At 38.0% G+C, this 14,991-nt stretch overlaps 1 protein-coding gene across 1 annotated transcript; it reads left to right on the top strand.

The window, feature by feature from the left end:
- Positions 1–212: 212 nt before the first annotated feature.
- Positions 213–12,127, top strand: LOC139736636 (short transient receptor potential channel 4-like; the record flags this gene model as incomplete). The annotated part of the gene is made up of 9 exons (XM_071647387.1): positions 213–302; positions 979–1,157; positions 1,800–1,933; positions 2,500–2,639; positions 3,497–3,957; positions 4,920–5,121; positions 6,454–6,643; positions 10,789–11,507; positions 12,119–12,127. Coding segments are annotated over 9 exons (2,124 nt in total), but the record flags the coding sequence as incomplete, so codon positions are not given.
- Between the last annotated feature and the right edge of the window lie 2,864 nt (positions 12,128–14,991).

Genomic DNA, 14,991 nt, shown 5'->3' with positions numbered 1-14,991 from the left:
TGGTACTTTTTGTTTTCCTTGAACATAATCAACAAAGAAAAAAATGTGCTATTGAAAATTTCATTTCATTTGAATTGAATTGAATTGAATTGATTCACTAAATAAAACAAACATTTACCATCTTTATACTTTTGCGATTCTTGATAAGTGTTGCATAACTAGGATGACTTAGCCCTACTGCTTACTTTGTACTTTTTATTTTATTTTCCAAGCTTCAAACTTTGCATAGGACTTCGCGAAATGAACAGACAGAAGATCCCGTTGCTAAGATACGTCAAGGCGTGTCAGCTGACCAGAAACCGGTGAGTGGAGGCGTGGCTTGCTGCAACAACAACAACAAATATCGTTGTACCAGTAAACAGAATTTTGCTGTACCTAAGCAGCCATATCACACAGTCGTTCAACGTATGCATTTACTGAAGCATTGTTCTTATTAGACAGGAAGTGCTTATGATTAAAATGATAACATCAACTGGCTCCCGAGGATTTGAAACAGCTGCTCCAAGAATTATATCACCACCACCCCACCCCACCCCCATCCCCAGCTCGAGATGTAAATACCTATTTTGTTCGCATCTTTTGACTTATCAACTGAATGCTATAATTGTCAGCAAGAATTTCAAGTCATGTTTGCAGTCAGCTCTCAAACAGTAGAAACAAAGAGGGAAGAGGTAAATGATAATTATCATTTTTGAAATGAAACTTGAATTGCTTACGATAACAGCACTGATGTAATGTGCGTGTTTTTTGCTTCCTTTTTTGTTCTGTTTTATTTAGTCTTTTTATAGCTTCACAGTAATGAGCGGGTAGTGGTATTAACAATACAATGCCAATAATGTGAATGATTATAACGTCATTTATGTCAATGTTAGAAAAAAAATCAATTTACTGTGCTTCATAACGTTCTGGGTTTCCTCTTTTCTTGTAAGAAAAAAAGAAAGAATAACATCCATTCATTAACTGTTTTTGCTGCGACAGTTCGTCACACACCCTTTCACGCAAAACGCGCTGAGCCAAGATTACTACGCAGAGCTGGACGGAATGAAAAGGCCGACTCTGTGGCTCCTGACGCTGATGGCGCTTGTTTGTTATCCTGTGTTCTCCCTTCTGTATCTGATCTATCCAGCGGGAGTCGTACATCGATTTCTCAAAATCCCGTAAGTATGCACTAAATAGTGATAGAAACTCGTAAGAAGGGGTTTAATAGTATAACACACATTCACAGCCGGTATGGCGATGATTTTTGATTGTTTACTTCTGGATTGCTGCTAGAGTACTATTATGTTATTTAAAGCAAAACAGGACATATTTTCTTGTGAGTGTTGTGAACAACACTTTTCTCCGAATTGGATCGCTGCCCTTTAACAGCTGCATATTATTTTAGTATTTCTTGCTGGAGTTTGTGTGTCATAATTATGTTTTGTGTCGTTTCAACAGCTTTCAGTTTAAACGAAGATTATTTGAGACATGGTACACCTGTTTACCGAATGCCAATAAAACACTAATGATACGATTTTTCTGATCATCACTACAATTTATTACAAAATAACAATATCGTTAGAAATAATGTATAACAAATATAGCTTATATCCATTTAGTTTCTCTTATCTGGTATTACATAATTTCTGGTTACATGTTGATTTATTTAATAGAGAGGAATACATGGACAAACAAAACTAGATAAATGATTATGTGCATAATATGTCTTACATATTTATTCATAAGATATGGACTTGTTTGAAGATAGCTGATGATTTAATTTCTAATTTTATTGTTGTTTCGGTTCTATGTATCCCCAGCCACATCAGCGTGTTTATGCACCTTGGCTCAGATCTGACGTTGATGGCGTTTGTCATCTTCCTGTCTGTTGAGGATCGCTCCTCGCCTTTCGTGTCATTCTGGTGTCAAATGGTCACCTTCATCATTTGCCTTGGTATATACATTCCTTTTTGTCAGACTTTCGAGTGAAAGTGAAGGAAAATCAAATAGGATTAAGTCATTTTGAAATTGTGTTCGCTATGTGTTATTTTATTTTTTTAATATAATGATGATTGCATAGTTTTATATTTGAATTGAAATATGATTACGTAAGTTATTATCCGATGGAAATGTAAGCAAGTTTTCTGCTATTCAGCCATCTGGCTGCAAATGAATTTTTAGTAAACCATTACCATTACCATTACCATTACCATTAACATATACCATTTACCATCACCATTATTTCCATTAATATGTCACATTCATATCAGTAATATGAAGGACAATGAGCTTATTTGTATAACTTTGGTGATAACACGAAAATTATTTTTGTGTGTATTTCTAAATAACCACAAAATCTCCTCTGTAAATCCAAAAATAAGAAGCAAAAACGAACATAAGAACCACAACCCGATATCATAACAGAATGCTTATTCTCCATAAATTATATGTGAAGGGTATTGGCACTAATGATGTCGCATTTCCTCACCGAATGCCGATAATCATTTCCTATACCTACAGGAATCTCAGGCAGACACGTAAGAATGATCTACCGGAAGGGCCCGGAAAAGTTTCTTTCCTTTCCGATGTCTCTTATGGACAGTTTGCTTGTCAAGACCTGTTTCACTACCCTCTATACCATCTGGATTTCGCTACTTATTGTGAGTATTAAACCATTAATTTTTCTCGCTTTATTTTTGTTTCTGTTGTTCTCAATATATATATCATATATACATGTATATTATATATTATATATATATATATATAATGTTTACATACAGGGCTCGACAGTAACTTTTTTTTTTCTCTAGTGACCCGTTCGGGCCTCTACATTTCTCAAATTAAAATTTTGGTGGCCCGAAATGCAAGGAAACATAAGAATTAATTGTGAAAAATTTAGAGGCCCGATATTGATTTTTAGTGGCCCCGGGCCACTAAACAGCTACAATGTACATGTACCTGAATAGACGAACGGCTCAAGTCCAAATTGGGCTATTACCTTTGGGAGAACCTTGCGAAGTACTGCAAAAGAATATAGATGATTCAAGTGACATTTCAATTTGTAAATACAAAATTTTATTCTACTACTCAGTAACTGAAAGTTATCAATGATAGGACATCATTAGGACATAATTAGGACACACTCACGCACACACATACATGAATATAATGTGAAAATGTGAAAAATATAGTTTTTTGAATGGAAGTGAATATATATCACTAGAGGAAATGATGTACTAGTAAAGTACTGGTAAGGTTTTGGTGTAATTTAGAATATTGTGGGGAATGTGTATAAGTATTACTACCCCGAATGCAAGTCATGATATTTACTCCTCAAATGATCCATTCTATCATTTTGTTCAAGTAACACCCAGCACTGGAAGTGCCTAGCTGGCACTTTATTCACTTTCAGCATTTTCGTGACTTCGTTTACCTGCATAATAATTTGCATTGTGCGCTTCATGATATTTCCGATGAACTTTTTCAAGTATCCTGCGTTATCTTTTCCACAAATCAGGACAACTATACACACATGACCATTCAGCGTTATGAGGCCTCACTCATTGTACCCGCCACTAATGCCACCAGCTCCAGCAACGTTGACTACAACCAGGGGACTGCGAATTCGACTCCAACAACGCTCCCGACAACGCAGTTCGGTCCGGAGTGGGTCACTGCCCAGTGGGATGACCCAAGAGTCGTGTCTAACGCTCTTTACTCCCTCGTTGTCACTATCTGCACCATTCGCACCTTTTACATCCTGACCACGAACAGCCTTCCCATCTACGTCATCGCCAAAGCCGTGGTCGACATGGTGGTCGATGTCGTACGCATCAGCTTTATGTACATCTACATCGTGCTGGCGTTTGGTCTTGGTATCACGTTCGTGTACCGCAGCGTTTGGGAAATGACAGCCTTTGACTGTAAAGTGAAGGGTATCCCCGTATCGGAGTGCCCACGCTCAACATTCTCCTACTCGTAAGATTTGTCCTTAACTCGACATCATCCTCTGACTTCCATTTAACTCCTGCTCGTTTCACAAAAAAGAAGAAGATAAAAATGACATACCCAAAAGTTTAGTCATAATGAGCTTTCAAAATTAAAAAAAATAATCCAAAAATCAAATCAAATACAAATGACAACAGGAGGTGAATTTAGAAGAAATGAAACAAAGATAGACATTTGGGATTTTTAATCGCTTCTCAAGTTTACATCACAATAAGTGAACCTCTGTTACGTCATGACTAGCACCGCTAAGCTGCGTAGAATTAGATGAAGGAAGTTAGGTAGCATAAAAAAGAAAAATGCATAATTATTATATAATCAAGTTGCGCAGTGTCAGTCTCGTGGGCCTTTTTTGGCTAGTGTCGAGCTTGTGGGCCTTATTTGCTTAGTGCCAGATCGGTCTCGTAATGGGCCTTCTTTGCCTCATGTCGAGCTCATGGACCTTATTTGCTTGGTGTCGGTCTCGTGGGCTGTATGACTCGTGAATGCTCGCGGGATTACTGTAATTAGATGAGGTGACGACGGCCATGACGGCATAGCCCCCCTACAGTATCCCATTGGCCAGAACACGACCTATAGTGCTCACTTCATTTCCCGCTATAAAACGAATGAAAAATCAAGAAAAATCATCTCGAATTCTTCGCATCAAATTAGTGAGGCTTTGTCATAATAACGTTGCATCGATAATTTCCTGTGAGAGGGGGCTTGTATTTGCGAATGTCATTCACAAAAATCAATGGTAGGATTGTAAGGTGATGAAAGCATTGTGTCATCTAAAATGCACATCTTATGAAGTGTTAGAAGACGTGTATTATGTACACCAGGACACCATAAACCTCAATTCTTAAACCATGTGCAGCTTAAATATCAGTGGTCAACAATATTTTACTGAGTACGCAGAGGAAAAGTTCCCTGGTGTGTGCTATTTTTTGCAGAGTGGACAGAAGTATTGTCCAGCTCTTTTGGACAATCTTCGGGCTTGTATCAATCCCCCAGCTCAGCCTCGACCTGCAGCCAGACGACCACTACATGAGCTACGTGTTCGCTTTCCTCTTCGTCGGCTACATGATCATCTCGGTCGTCGTCTTGCTCAATCTCCTCATCGCCGTGATGTCGTCACGCTATGCCGACGTGGAGGTGAGAGTCAACATCGACCACCGTCTTTCCAAAAATTCTATGTGCTTCTCTTTTTTTTTTCTTTAAACCTGGAAGATGCATTTCCTGATACCGGTTGCCTGTTCGGTACAGCTTACATCCAATTGACAGCTGAACCACGCCCACGTTCCCCCTCCCCCCCCCCCCCCCCCCCCCCGCAAAGAAAAAATAAATGAGTGAATAAATTAAATGAATAGAAATGGAGAAAAAAAATGAGTAAAAAGTGCAATGAGAATAAACAACATCTTATGCCAAAATAAACCTTTTGCGGTCATCGAACTCTGTCGCATGAATTATGAATAGTGTTGAGATTTATATATATAGAACACCCATGAGGTAATTGTGTACAATTTACTTCTAAGCATTGTCCTTGTTTTCTCTCTCTCTTCTTTCTTTCTTTCTTTAAAACAACAACAAATTATCCTTGTACATCAAAGATTATACAAAGGAAAAGTTTGTTTGCCGTTCTCTTGATACTTACAAAACAAAAACAAAAAATGATAAGTATGGATTTAAGGAGGACAAAGTCTTTTGATCAAATCTCTGGCTGAAGTGAGAAGGGGAGGGAGTAGATTACAGTAGCATAACGTTTTAGGCATCAACCAGTACAATCCCAAGTCATATAACTGAAGGACAAAGAGAGACAAAAAGATCACATAAAACCATATACTCTGAAATCGAAATAATCATAATTATAGTAATATTGGTAATAATAATAATGTTTGTAGTATAATCAATAGTTATATTAATGACAATAATCATCTACATTTATAACACAAGTTCCGCGTGCCAGATAGGCACTGAATTAAAGGAAAGAGTCAAATCTCAATAAATAGAACAAGTAATTTTTTTTAATGTTTATTGAAGACGTTGAGGGGTCGCTGATTGCAGTGAGTTTGGTATAGTTGATTCCACAGTTTGGGAGCAGCAAATAAAAATGCTCTATCCCCAAGTGTGGTCAGCATCTTGGAGCTGGGATGGTGCAGCGTAAATGAAGTTTGGAATCATCGTTTCCTTTAAAGGGAACGTTGACTTCAAATTGACAGTTCAAAATTGTTTAAATTTTCAAACTACTACTATGTAGGTCTCGCAAATGCATGAATTAACTAATCTTTTTGTTTGATTTTCCTCCTGTTTGTCAAAATAGTGTTGAGCATGAAGTGGCATTGAACTTGCATTTTTCATCCTCGCTTCTTTGTAGGTCTCACAAATGCATGCGCATACTAATTTGTTTGATTTCCCACTGTTTGTCAAATTAGTGTTGAAGTTGCATTGGACTTAAATCTTTCCTCCTCGCTTTCTTTCAAAAAACAGTCCAATGCCGACAAGGAATGGAAGTTCTCCAGATCTCAGGTGTGGCTGTCTTACATTTCTCAAGAGGACGAGGTCACACTGCCGCCACCGTTCAATCTGCTGCCCTCTACGAAGCAGATACACGACTTTTTCAAATGGTGCTGTAGCGAGAAGAAAAAAGAACCCAAGCCGAAAAAGAAATTGGTGCGCTGTCAGAGTAGTAGCCTTTACGCAAGAATCCCTAGATATTCATTTCACTTTTTCTTCTTGCTCAATAACTGCTTCTCAAAGGTCACAACTGTTATTCTGTGTAGAAGTTTCAAAGCTCCCATGTAGTGCTATCATATAAAGCAAACAGAATCAAAATTGGCTCATAAATTACAGAGAAGTAGCAAATTGAACATTTTGATCACACACGGACGCACAGACGGACGGACGGACACACGGACGCACAGACGGACGGACACATGGACACACACACGTACGGAGCCCGTTTCATAGTCCCCTGCTCGAACTCGTTCGGCGGGGACAACAATTTATACCAACAAACTGAGGACTTGAAAAAATACTCTAAATGAGTACGAGCGAGTGAGCCGAAATTTGTATATTTCCGCGTCATCATTACGTTTTGTTCTTATCTTGTTTGATTTGTTTTTTTGCGCCCCCCCCCCCTAACCCCCATGTTCGAAACCGTTGGCGCCCTCTTTTGATCCAATGGGTGATCGCTTCAGAACGAAAGAAATTGCAGCCGCTGCTCCGTGTAACATTTTGCCTGCTAAATATAAAATGACATGTGTGAACACAATAGACATTGTCATTTTGTCTGCGTCATCATTACGTTTCATTCTTATTTTCTTTTTTTTTAATATAAATTTTGGCGAGCGAGCGCAGCGAGCGAGCCGAAAATTTGTGTATTTCAGCTCACAAAACATGGAATTCTTTTGTGAGCGCTATAAACGTTATCATTTTGTCCGCGTCATCATAATCTTTGGTTTTTATCTTGTTTGATTTGGTTTTCTCCCCCCCCCCCCCTTCTCCCTCCCTCCGTCCGGGCGAGGGTTTTTCTTCTTCTTCTTCTTCTTCTTCTTCTTCGTTTTTTGTTTTTTTCGTTTTTTCGTTTTTGGCGCCCCCAAGGAGTGGGCGCCCGGGGCACGTGCCCCCTTGCCCCCCGTCACTGCCTACTGGTTAAAAGTCGTTAATGCTGGGTTATACTTACATTACAGTGATTTTAATGAGAAGGATGCAGGCTGTTCGTCTGGATTTCATGTCAATAAAGTAATGTTTCTGACAGTTTGTGCGTTGTTCATTGAGACTTTTGAGAGGATGACATCCTCTCATTTGCATGCATGCATGTCGTAGCTAGTATAACTATATTATGAAAATCCTTTAAAATGTCAGGATCCCATAAGTCTTTAGTTACGTCTGGCTATTGTGAAAGTTTGGCCGATCTGTTTGTTTGATTTCAGTTTTGATTAAATCAATGTTAACATTGAATGGTATTGCACTATAATCTAAGTTCAAATGTCATTGAATAAAGTGGGTAGTGTCAGACGAAATTGATTTCAGCCAAATAAGACAAACGAAATTAGATATATGAATGTCCATAATTTATACTTCCATGAAAGAGGTGAAATCAATCCCAAGATTTGAAATAGAGCTAGATGTAAACGTCTACAATTTGACATGTATTTGTCTGTCCCAACCACACGCGCAAATTAGATTAGGCAATGTCACACCCTACTCAACAAAGAAGGCATAATAAACGGGTACATGTGGAAGCATGTAAAATCTTATACCTTGATCCTTCAACTTTCTTGTCTAGTTTAACTGTTGTATTGTTGTGTTTGCATTATTCTACTCTTAAATCTTACAGTCAGGTCAAATCACTGACTGGTATCGCCCTGTGTCAAGTGTGTTTCAATTAAGAGAGTAAAATTTGAGGGAAAATCAGCAATATTGGAGAAGCAATATCTATTGTATGGAGATGTCAATAACTTCACATAGAATACCAATAGCAATTCCTGTACACACAGACAGACAAACAGACAGACACAGATACACACACACACACACACACACACATGCACATGACTTTGTATATTATTAATCCCAGTTTCTATTTTACGAGGTGCCGTTCGCTCTTTCATTTTTCTTTACTCTTCCCATTTAGGTCACTTACTGTTTACACGAGCACTGTGAAAAGCAACCGTCCCAGCTGCGTTAATAGGTCCTCTCGCCCAGATCATGTAGGTCGGTTGCGCGAGGAGAATGTCCTTGTCGAAGGTGGTGTCTAGTTCAACACAATGTTCAAAGTAGGATATTTACTGACATGCATTATCACGATCTCGAAGTATTTCGTCGATGTAGGGGCGCTGTGGCACAGTGGATAAGACTCCCGACTCCCAATCAGAGGACCCGAGTTCGAGTCCCGCCCAGTGCTTACGTCCTTGGACAACATGTTTTTACCCACCATGTCCCTCTCGACCCAGGTGTATAAATGGGTACCTGGCAACGCTGGGGTAATAATAATGGCAGGGCCCTCTGGTAGAGCAGTGACAGCACTGAAGAGGCTACCCTTGATAAATAAGACCTTATTATTATTACTATCATTATTATTCTGTATGCTTTTACTATCCTACACCTATAATTTCAACCTGTTTCAAGTGCTTTCTTTATCAGTTCTGAAGCCACTTCCAGAGGCAAAACGCAATTAACGGCCAGAGAGAGAGAGAGAGAGAGAGATAGGGGAAAGAGAAACGGGGGGGGGGGGGTTAGGGGAGGGGGAGGGGAGGGTGAGAACCCTGTTCTCTACATTACCTCCTACAGCTATACAGTGTGCTTGTGGGGGTTTCACACCGGGATTTGCGTATAGAGTTGCGTAGATTTGCGTAGCGACTACGCCGAAATCGGCTGCGTACTCATGAAAAATAATTGTGATGATTCGCACAGGATCGGCGTAGTCCAGGCGTAGGGTTACGTATGGTTGCGTAGGAAGCGCGTATCATCGTACCTTATTCGGCGTGTAGCGGGCGTAGAGTTGCGTATATAAACGTAGGTCGGACGTACCGGCCGCGTAGAGTTGCTTATGCCCCAGTCACACAGTGCTTTACGATGAATTACGTCCGCCGCGGATAGATACGAATGAGTGGACGCAGGGGGACGCAGCGTGGACGCAGGCATCCGCAGGGACGTATGTAGACGTAACTGTCCGTAACTCATCCGTAAAGAAACGCAAAATGACGTCGCCAAACCTGCGTAATTTTGGAATGTTCAAAATTTCGCAGAGGGACGCCACGGACGCAAACTTACGCAAGTAACCGTAACCAAACGTAACTATCCGTAACTGAACGTAACTACCCGTGGCTTGGACGCAGACAATCCGCAAAAAGATTTACCTCCCGTCCGTTTGCGTTCGCTTACATCCACCGTAAGTATCCGAAATTTACCGCAAAGTTAACGTATCACAACAGTTTCGTCCGCTTACGGATATTTACGGACAGCTACGGATGCTGCGGACAATTTCGTCCTTCGACGTTTTCCGTTTTCCACTCGCATGGGAACACAGAGACTCGTGGGAAGGCACACTACTCCTGTTGCCAAGCTGCAGCGCCTTTACCTGAAGGAATGCTACAACACAGTCGGAGCGGTGGAGAGGCAGAACTGCGTGGTCAAATTATGAAATTTCTCCCACAATTAATGGTCATTTTAAGTGGCACCCACACTCTAAAAACGCAAATGTTGAATCAACATTTAAAAGGGCCGAGGAGTGACAGCATTTTTGAAGTGTTGCATCCAACTTTTAAAATAACATTTTAAATGTTGAATCTAGCAGGAAAACCAACACTTTGAAAATGTCACTCCTCGGCCCTTTTAAATGCTAATTCAACATTTGTGTTTTTAGAGTGCATATACCATGTATAATCATGACATCGGTTGACTCTTGGTGCTGAACTTTTTTTCTTGTACTCTTCGAAAGTATATTTTTCGAAAAAAGCAATATTTTGGATAGGGGATGGGGTGACAGCATTTTATTCACTTTTCTGGCCGGGGAAGGTGTGGGACAGGGGTAACTATATAAAATGAGAACGAATTTAGTATTTCTCTATAGTCTTATCCACTTTACGCTCCATCGAATGTGTATTACATTCTTTTTTAAATAATAATAATAATAATAATAATAATAATAATAATAATAATAATAATAATAGGAGGAAAAAATGGCCGCCCTTCGCATGTGGACGTGAGTACTTCACGGTGAGAGCAGAATTCTTGTATCGGTGACGAATATGACCAAGAGTGACTTTTAAGTGGTAAATTTTCTTCCTCTTACTTTTCTGTAACTTTTGTGAAACTCAGTGTGGATTTCGTATGCAACTGTGGTCACAATCATGGAGAAAAATTCACCGTACGCAAAGAAACCAAAGTTGATCAATGATCATGCGGACACTGCGGTTCCTCCTCGTGAGTCTCCCGGAGCCGCCGGGGACGTTCTAGCGCGTGACCCCTCTGCTAGACGAGAGCTTCTATCTGCTACGGACAAGCCGTGCTACGTTGCTGTAACAGCCGCCGGCCTATCGAGCTCACAACCTCCACAATGGTTTGTACAGTTTTTCAGTGAATTTGAGAATAGACTGGATGTTCGCATTGAGTCACTGCTTGACAAAAAATGTGGCGACCTCACATCTATAGTCACAGAGCACGATGAGAAGATCAAGAGCCTCTCTTTTGATATCGCTAACCTGAGAGATACTGTACAGGCGCTTCAGACTGACAATGGAAAGCTGGAGAGGAAACTGGACGATCTTGAAAATCGTTCACGACGTAATAATCTTGTTGTCTTTGGGATTCAGGAGTCCAACAACAAGGAGGACTGCAAGAAACTCATTCAAGATTTCCTGCGCTTCGCAGATGTCCCCGAAGAAGACATCAATGATATCCAGCGATGTCATCGAACACCGTCATTTCGACCTCAGGGACAGGAGAATGCTCCACATCATCCAAGAAGGATCCACATAGGTTTTGGTTCCTTTACTGCAAAGGAGAGGGCACGCAAGGCTTGTATCAACAAGCTGAAGGTTGGTTCATATACCTTGCTATGTTATCATTAAGATAGTCGTGACCAGGAAAGATGTCTGCTTTCATCATTTTAGAAAATGATCATTACCGGTACCATACTTGTATTAAAAAATAGTAGCACTTACACTAGTTTGACCAGTGAGCACCGAGTACTGTTATTTCTTGAAGGATATTTTTGTTTTTTGTTTTTTGATAAACACAAAAGGTATTTATCACACGTCATATTTGGACACAATTCAAATATTATGATAAAAAAATCACGATTTGTTTCCATTGTACAAAGGTAACTATCACTATTTTTTCCGGAATTATTTGACTTGTTTAAGATGACAAACATGGTTGACCTTTTGAGGAATTCTGTGTGTTTATTAAATGATGAGATACAGTTGTATACAGTCACCCCTAGAGTGTCAGGATAAGGTGAGTAGTGATATCTTATGATTTAAGATATAATCTGGGGCTGAAAATACTTTTGTATTTTTTAGTGTGTATAAATTTTATATGGTGGAGACAGGGGTCATAAGACCATTAAATTGTTTTTGTTTGTTATTTTAGAGTTTAAATTTCAAAACTTATGCATGTACTGTATTTTGCATCCTTCTGTTTGAAGGCACTCTAGTCATCTTTCAGTTACAGTTCTGCTCGAATCGCCACATGCCTTGCACTTTTGGTTTGGGCTGTTTTTTTTTTATTTGAGGCCCTTTACCTTGTAACCTAGTGCAACTCTTTTTTCTTCATTAGTTGTCCTAAATCTGTTTTCGTCTGATGATGTTGGTGTCAATCACTTTGAATAAGTTTTTTGTTTATGCAGCTTTTTTTTCTTGTGGAATGCTTTCAGTGCTAAAATTCATAATACCCAATCTGATTTTATGGATTACATATTTTTGTTATCTCTATTTATACAGATGTGTACTAATTCATTGTGTGTTAAATATTTACATTATGGATGTTACATTATCAACTTTCAATTGCCGGGGTATACACGATCATATAAAAAGGCGAAAAGTGTTCCATTACTTACGGTCAATTGACAGTGATATAATTTTTTTACAGGAAACCCACTCTTCTCCTTGTGATGAATCTTATTGGAAACAGCAATGGGGTGAAAGGGCCTTTTTTTCAAGCTATACATCTAATAGTAGGGGTGTCGCTATTTTAATTCGTAATCATATTTCATTTACTCTTAATTCTTTATTTGCTGATCCTAATGGAAGATATTTGATTTTATCAGTGGTAATTAATAATGTACCTTTAACTTTAGTGAATGTTTGTGGTCCCAATAATGATGACCCTGATTTTTTTCTCCAAATATTTGCTAAGATTGAACAATTCACTTATACCCCCCTGATATGTGCTGGAGATTTTAATGCTGTTTTGACACACTTGGATTATAAAGGTGGTAAGCAAACTCATGCAAATGTTAAATCTAGGGATATGATTTCAGTTTTAATGGAAGAATTCAATTTACATGATATTTGGCGAGACTTTCACCCGAACCTAAAAACAGTATACAAGACACCAAAGGAATCCTATAGTTCTTTCTAGATTAGATTTTATATTAGTCTCAGAAAATTTTGTTAATAATTGTGTTAGTTCAAAGATTCTTCCTGGGATTCAGTCTGATCACTCAATAGTTGTTTTAAATTTTAAGGACTCGCAAGTAAAAAGGGGGCCAGGGTTTTGGAAACTTAATTGTAATTATTTACATAATGATTCAGATTTCATTAACACCGTAAAAGCGAAAATTGAAGAATTTAAAATTGTACATCGTTATTCTGAATGCAATCCTAATATTATATGGGATTCTTTGAAATGCTCAATTACAGCGACCTGTATAGAGTATAGTTCTCGGAAAAAGAAGGAAAGAAATTCCAAAAAAGCAAAATTGTTTAAGAATATTGAGGAAGTTCAGATGAAATTAAGCAGAGATACAAGTAATAAACACTACATTGAAGAACTGGAAAATTTGAATTCTCAATTAAATAAAATTTTTGATTATGAAACCCAAGGCTTAATCATTCGTTCGAAAGTTCGTTGGATAGAAGGAGAAAAGAGTTCGAAATATTTTTGTAATCTTGAAAAAAGGATGGGTGAAAAGAAAAGTATATATAGAATTAAAAACGAAATTGGTGTTGTTATCTCAGATCAAACTAAAGTAGAGAATGAAATTTATACCTTTTTTCAGACTTTATATAAAAATCATATTGAGGATAATGAAGAAGTTGTGGATGATTTTTTGGAATCCATTAATATTCCTACTTTAAACGAGAATGATAAATATTTCTTGGAAAAACCACTTTCTAAAAAAGAATTATATGATACGCTTTTATCAATGAAACACAATAAATCTCCGGGATTTGATGGGCTCCCCGCAGAATTTTATGTAGTTTTTTGGCAAGATATCTCTGATTTACTTTTAAATTCCCTAAATTTTTCCATTGAAAATGGCTTTATGTCTTCTTCCCAGCGGAATGGTATAATCACTCTGATTTAAAAAAAGATAAGGACCCTTTGTTTTTAAAGAATTTTAGACCGATATCTTTATTAACCGTTGATTACAAAATTCTTGCCAAAACATTGGCAAACCGTCTTAAGAAAATACTAGATCAATTAATTCATACTGATCAGTCTGGGTTTATGAAAGGGAGACATATTGGGAATAATATTCGATTATTAATTGATACAATTCAGTATACTGATTTTTATGAAATACCTGGAGCAATTCTTCTGTTAGATATTCAAAAAGCTTTTGACAGTGTAAACCATAATTATTTATTGAAAGTCTTTAAAAAAATTTGATTTTGGAGATAAATCTATTGGTTGGATTAGGTCAATTTATTTTGGAAGAAAGAGCTATGTCTTAAATACCGGTTTTTTAACAAAACCCATCGACATGGAAAGGGGAATCTTTGAGGGTTGCCCTATCTCCCCATATTTGTTTTTGTTAGTTATTGAAACTTTGGCTCAAGCTGTAAGACAAAATGATAATATTAAAGGTATCCCTGTGGAGAGAAAAGAGTTAAAGATATCCTTATTAGCCGATGATTCCACATGCTTTGTAGATGGATCTATAAATTCTTTCAATACTTTGTTTAATTTGTTGGACACTTTTGCTGTTTGTTCTGGTTGTAAACTAAATATTTCAAAATCTGAGGCTGTATGGATTGGTTCTAGAAAAGGCTCCCTTGACTTTCCTTTCTCTGAAAAAGGCCTTAAATGGACGCAAAATCAATTTAAAACCCTTGGTATAAAATTTTCTTTGAATGTAAATCAGTTATTTAATTTGAATTTTTTGCCCAAATTAGAATCAATTAAAAGTGTACTTAATTGTTGGCGAGCTAGGAATCTCTCTTTAATTGGGAAGATTTGTGTTGTAAAAACCCTATTATTGCCCCAACACCTCTATCAATTTTCAGTCTTGTGTATAAAGATTCCTAGTAAGTTTTTCAAATCTTTGAATACTATATTGTATAAGTTCATTTG

The sequence above is a fragment of the Diadema antillarum genome, unplaced genomic scaffold (genome assembly GCF_040938485.1).
Source record: "Diadema antillarum isolate AM-2024a unplaced genomic scaffold, OU_Dant_1.0 seq00000659_RagTag, whole genome shotgun sequence".
Classification (NCBI taxonomy): domain Eukaryota; kingdom Metazoa; phylum Echinodermata; class Echinoidea; order Diadematoida; family Diadematidae; genus Diadema; species Diadema antillarum.
Note: the sequence above shows the minus strand (reverse complement) of the source record. Positions and strands in the feature narration are given on the sequence as shown.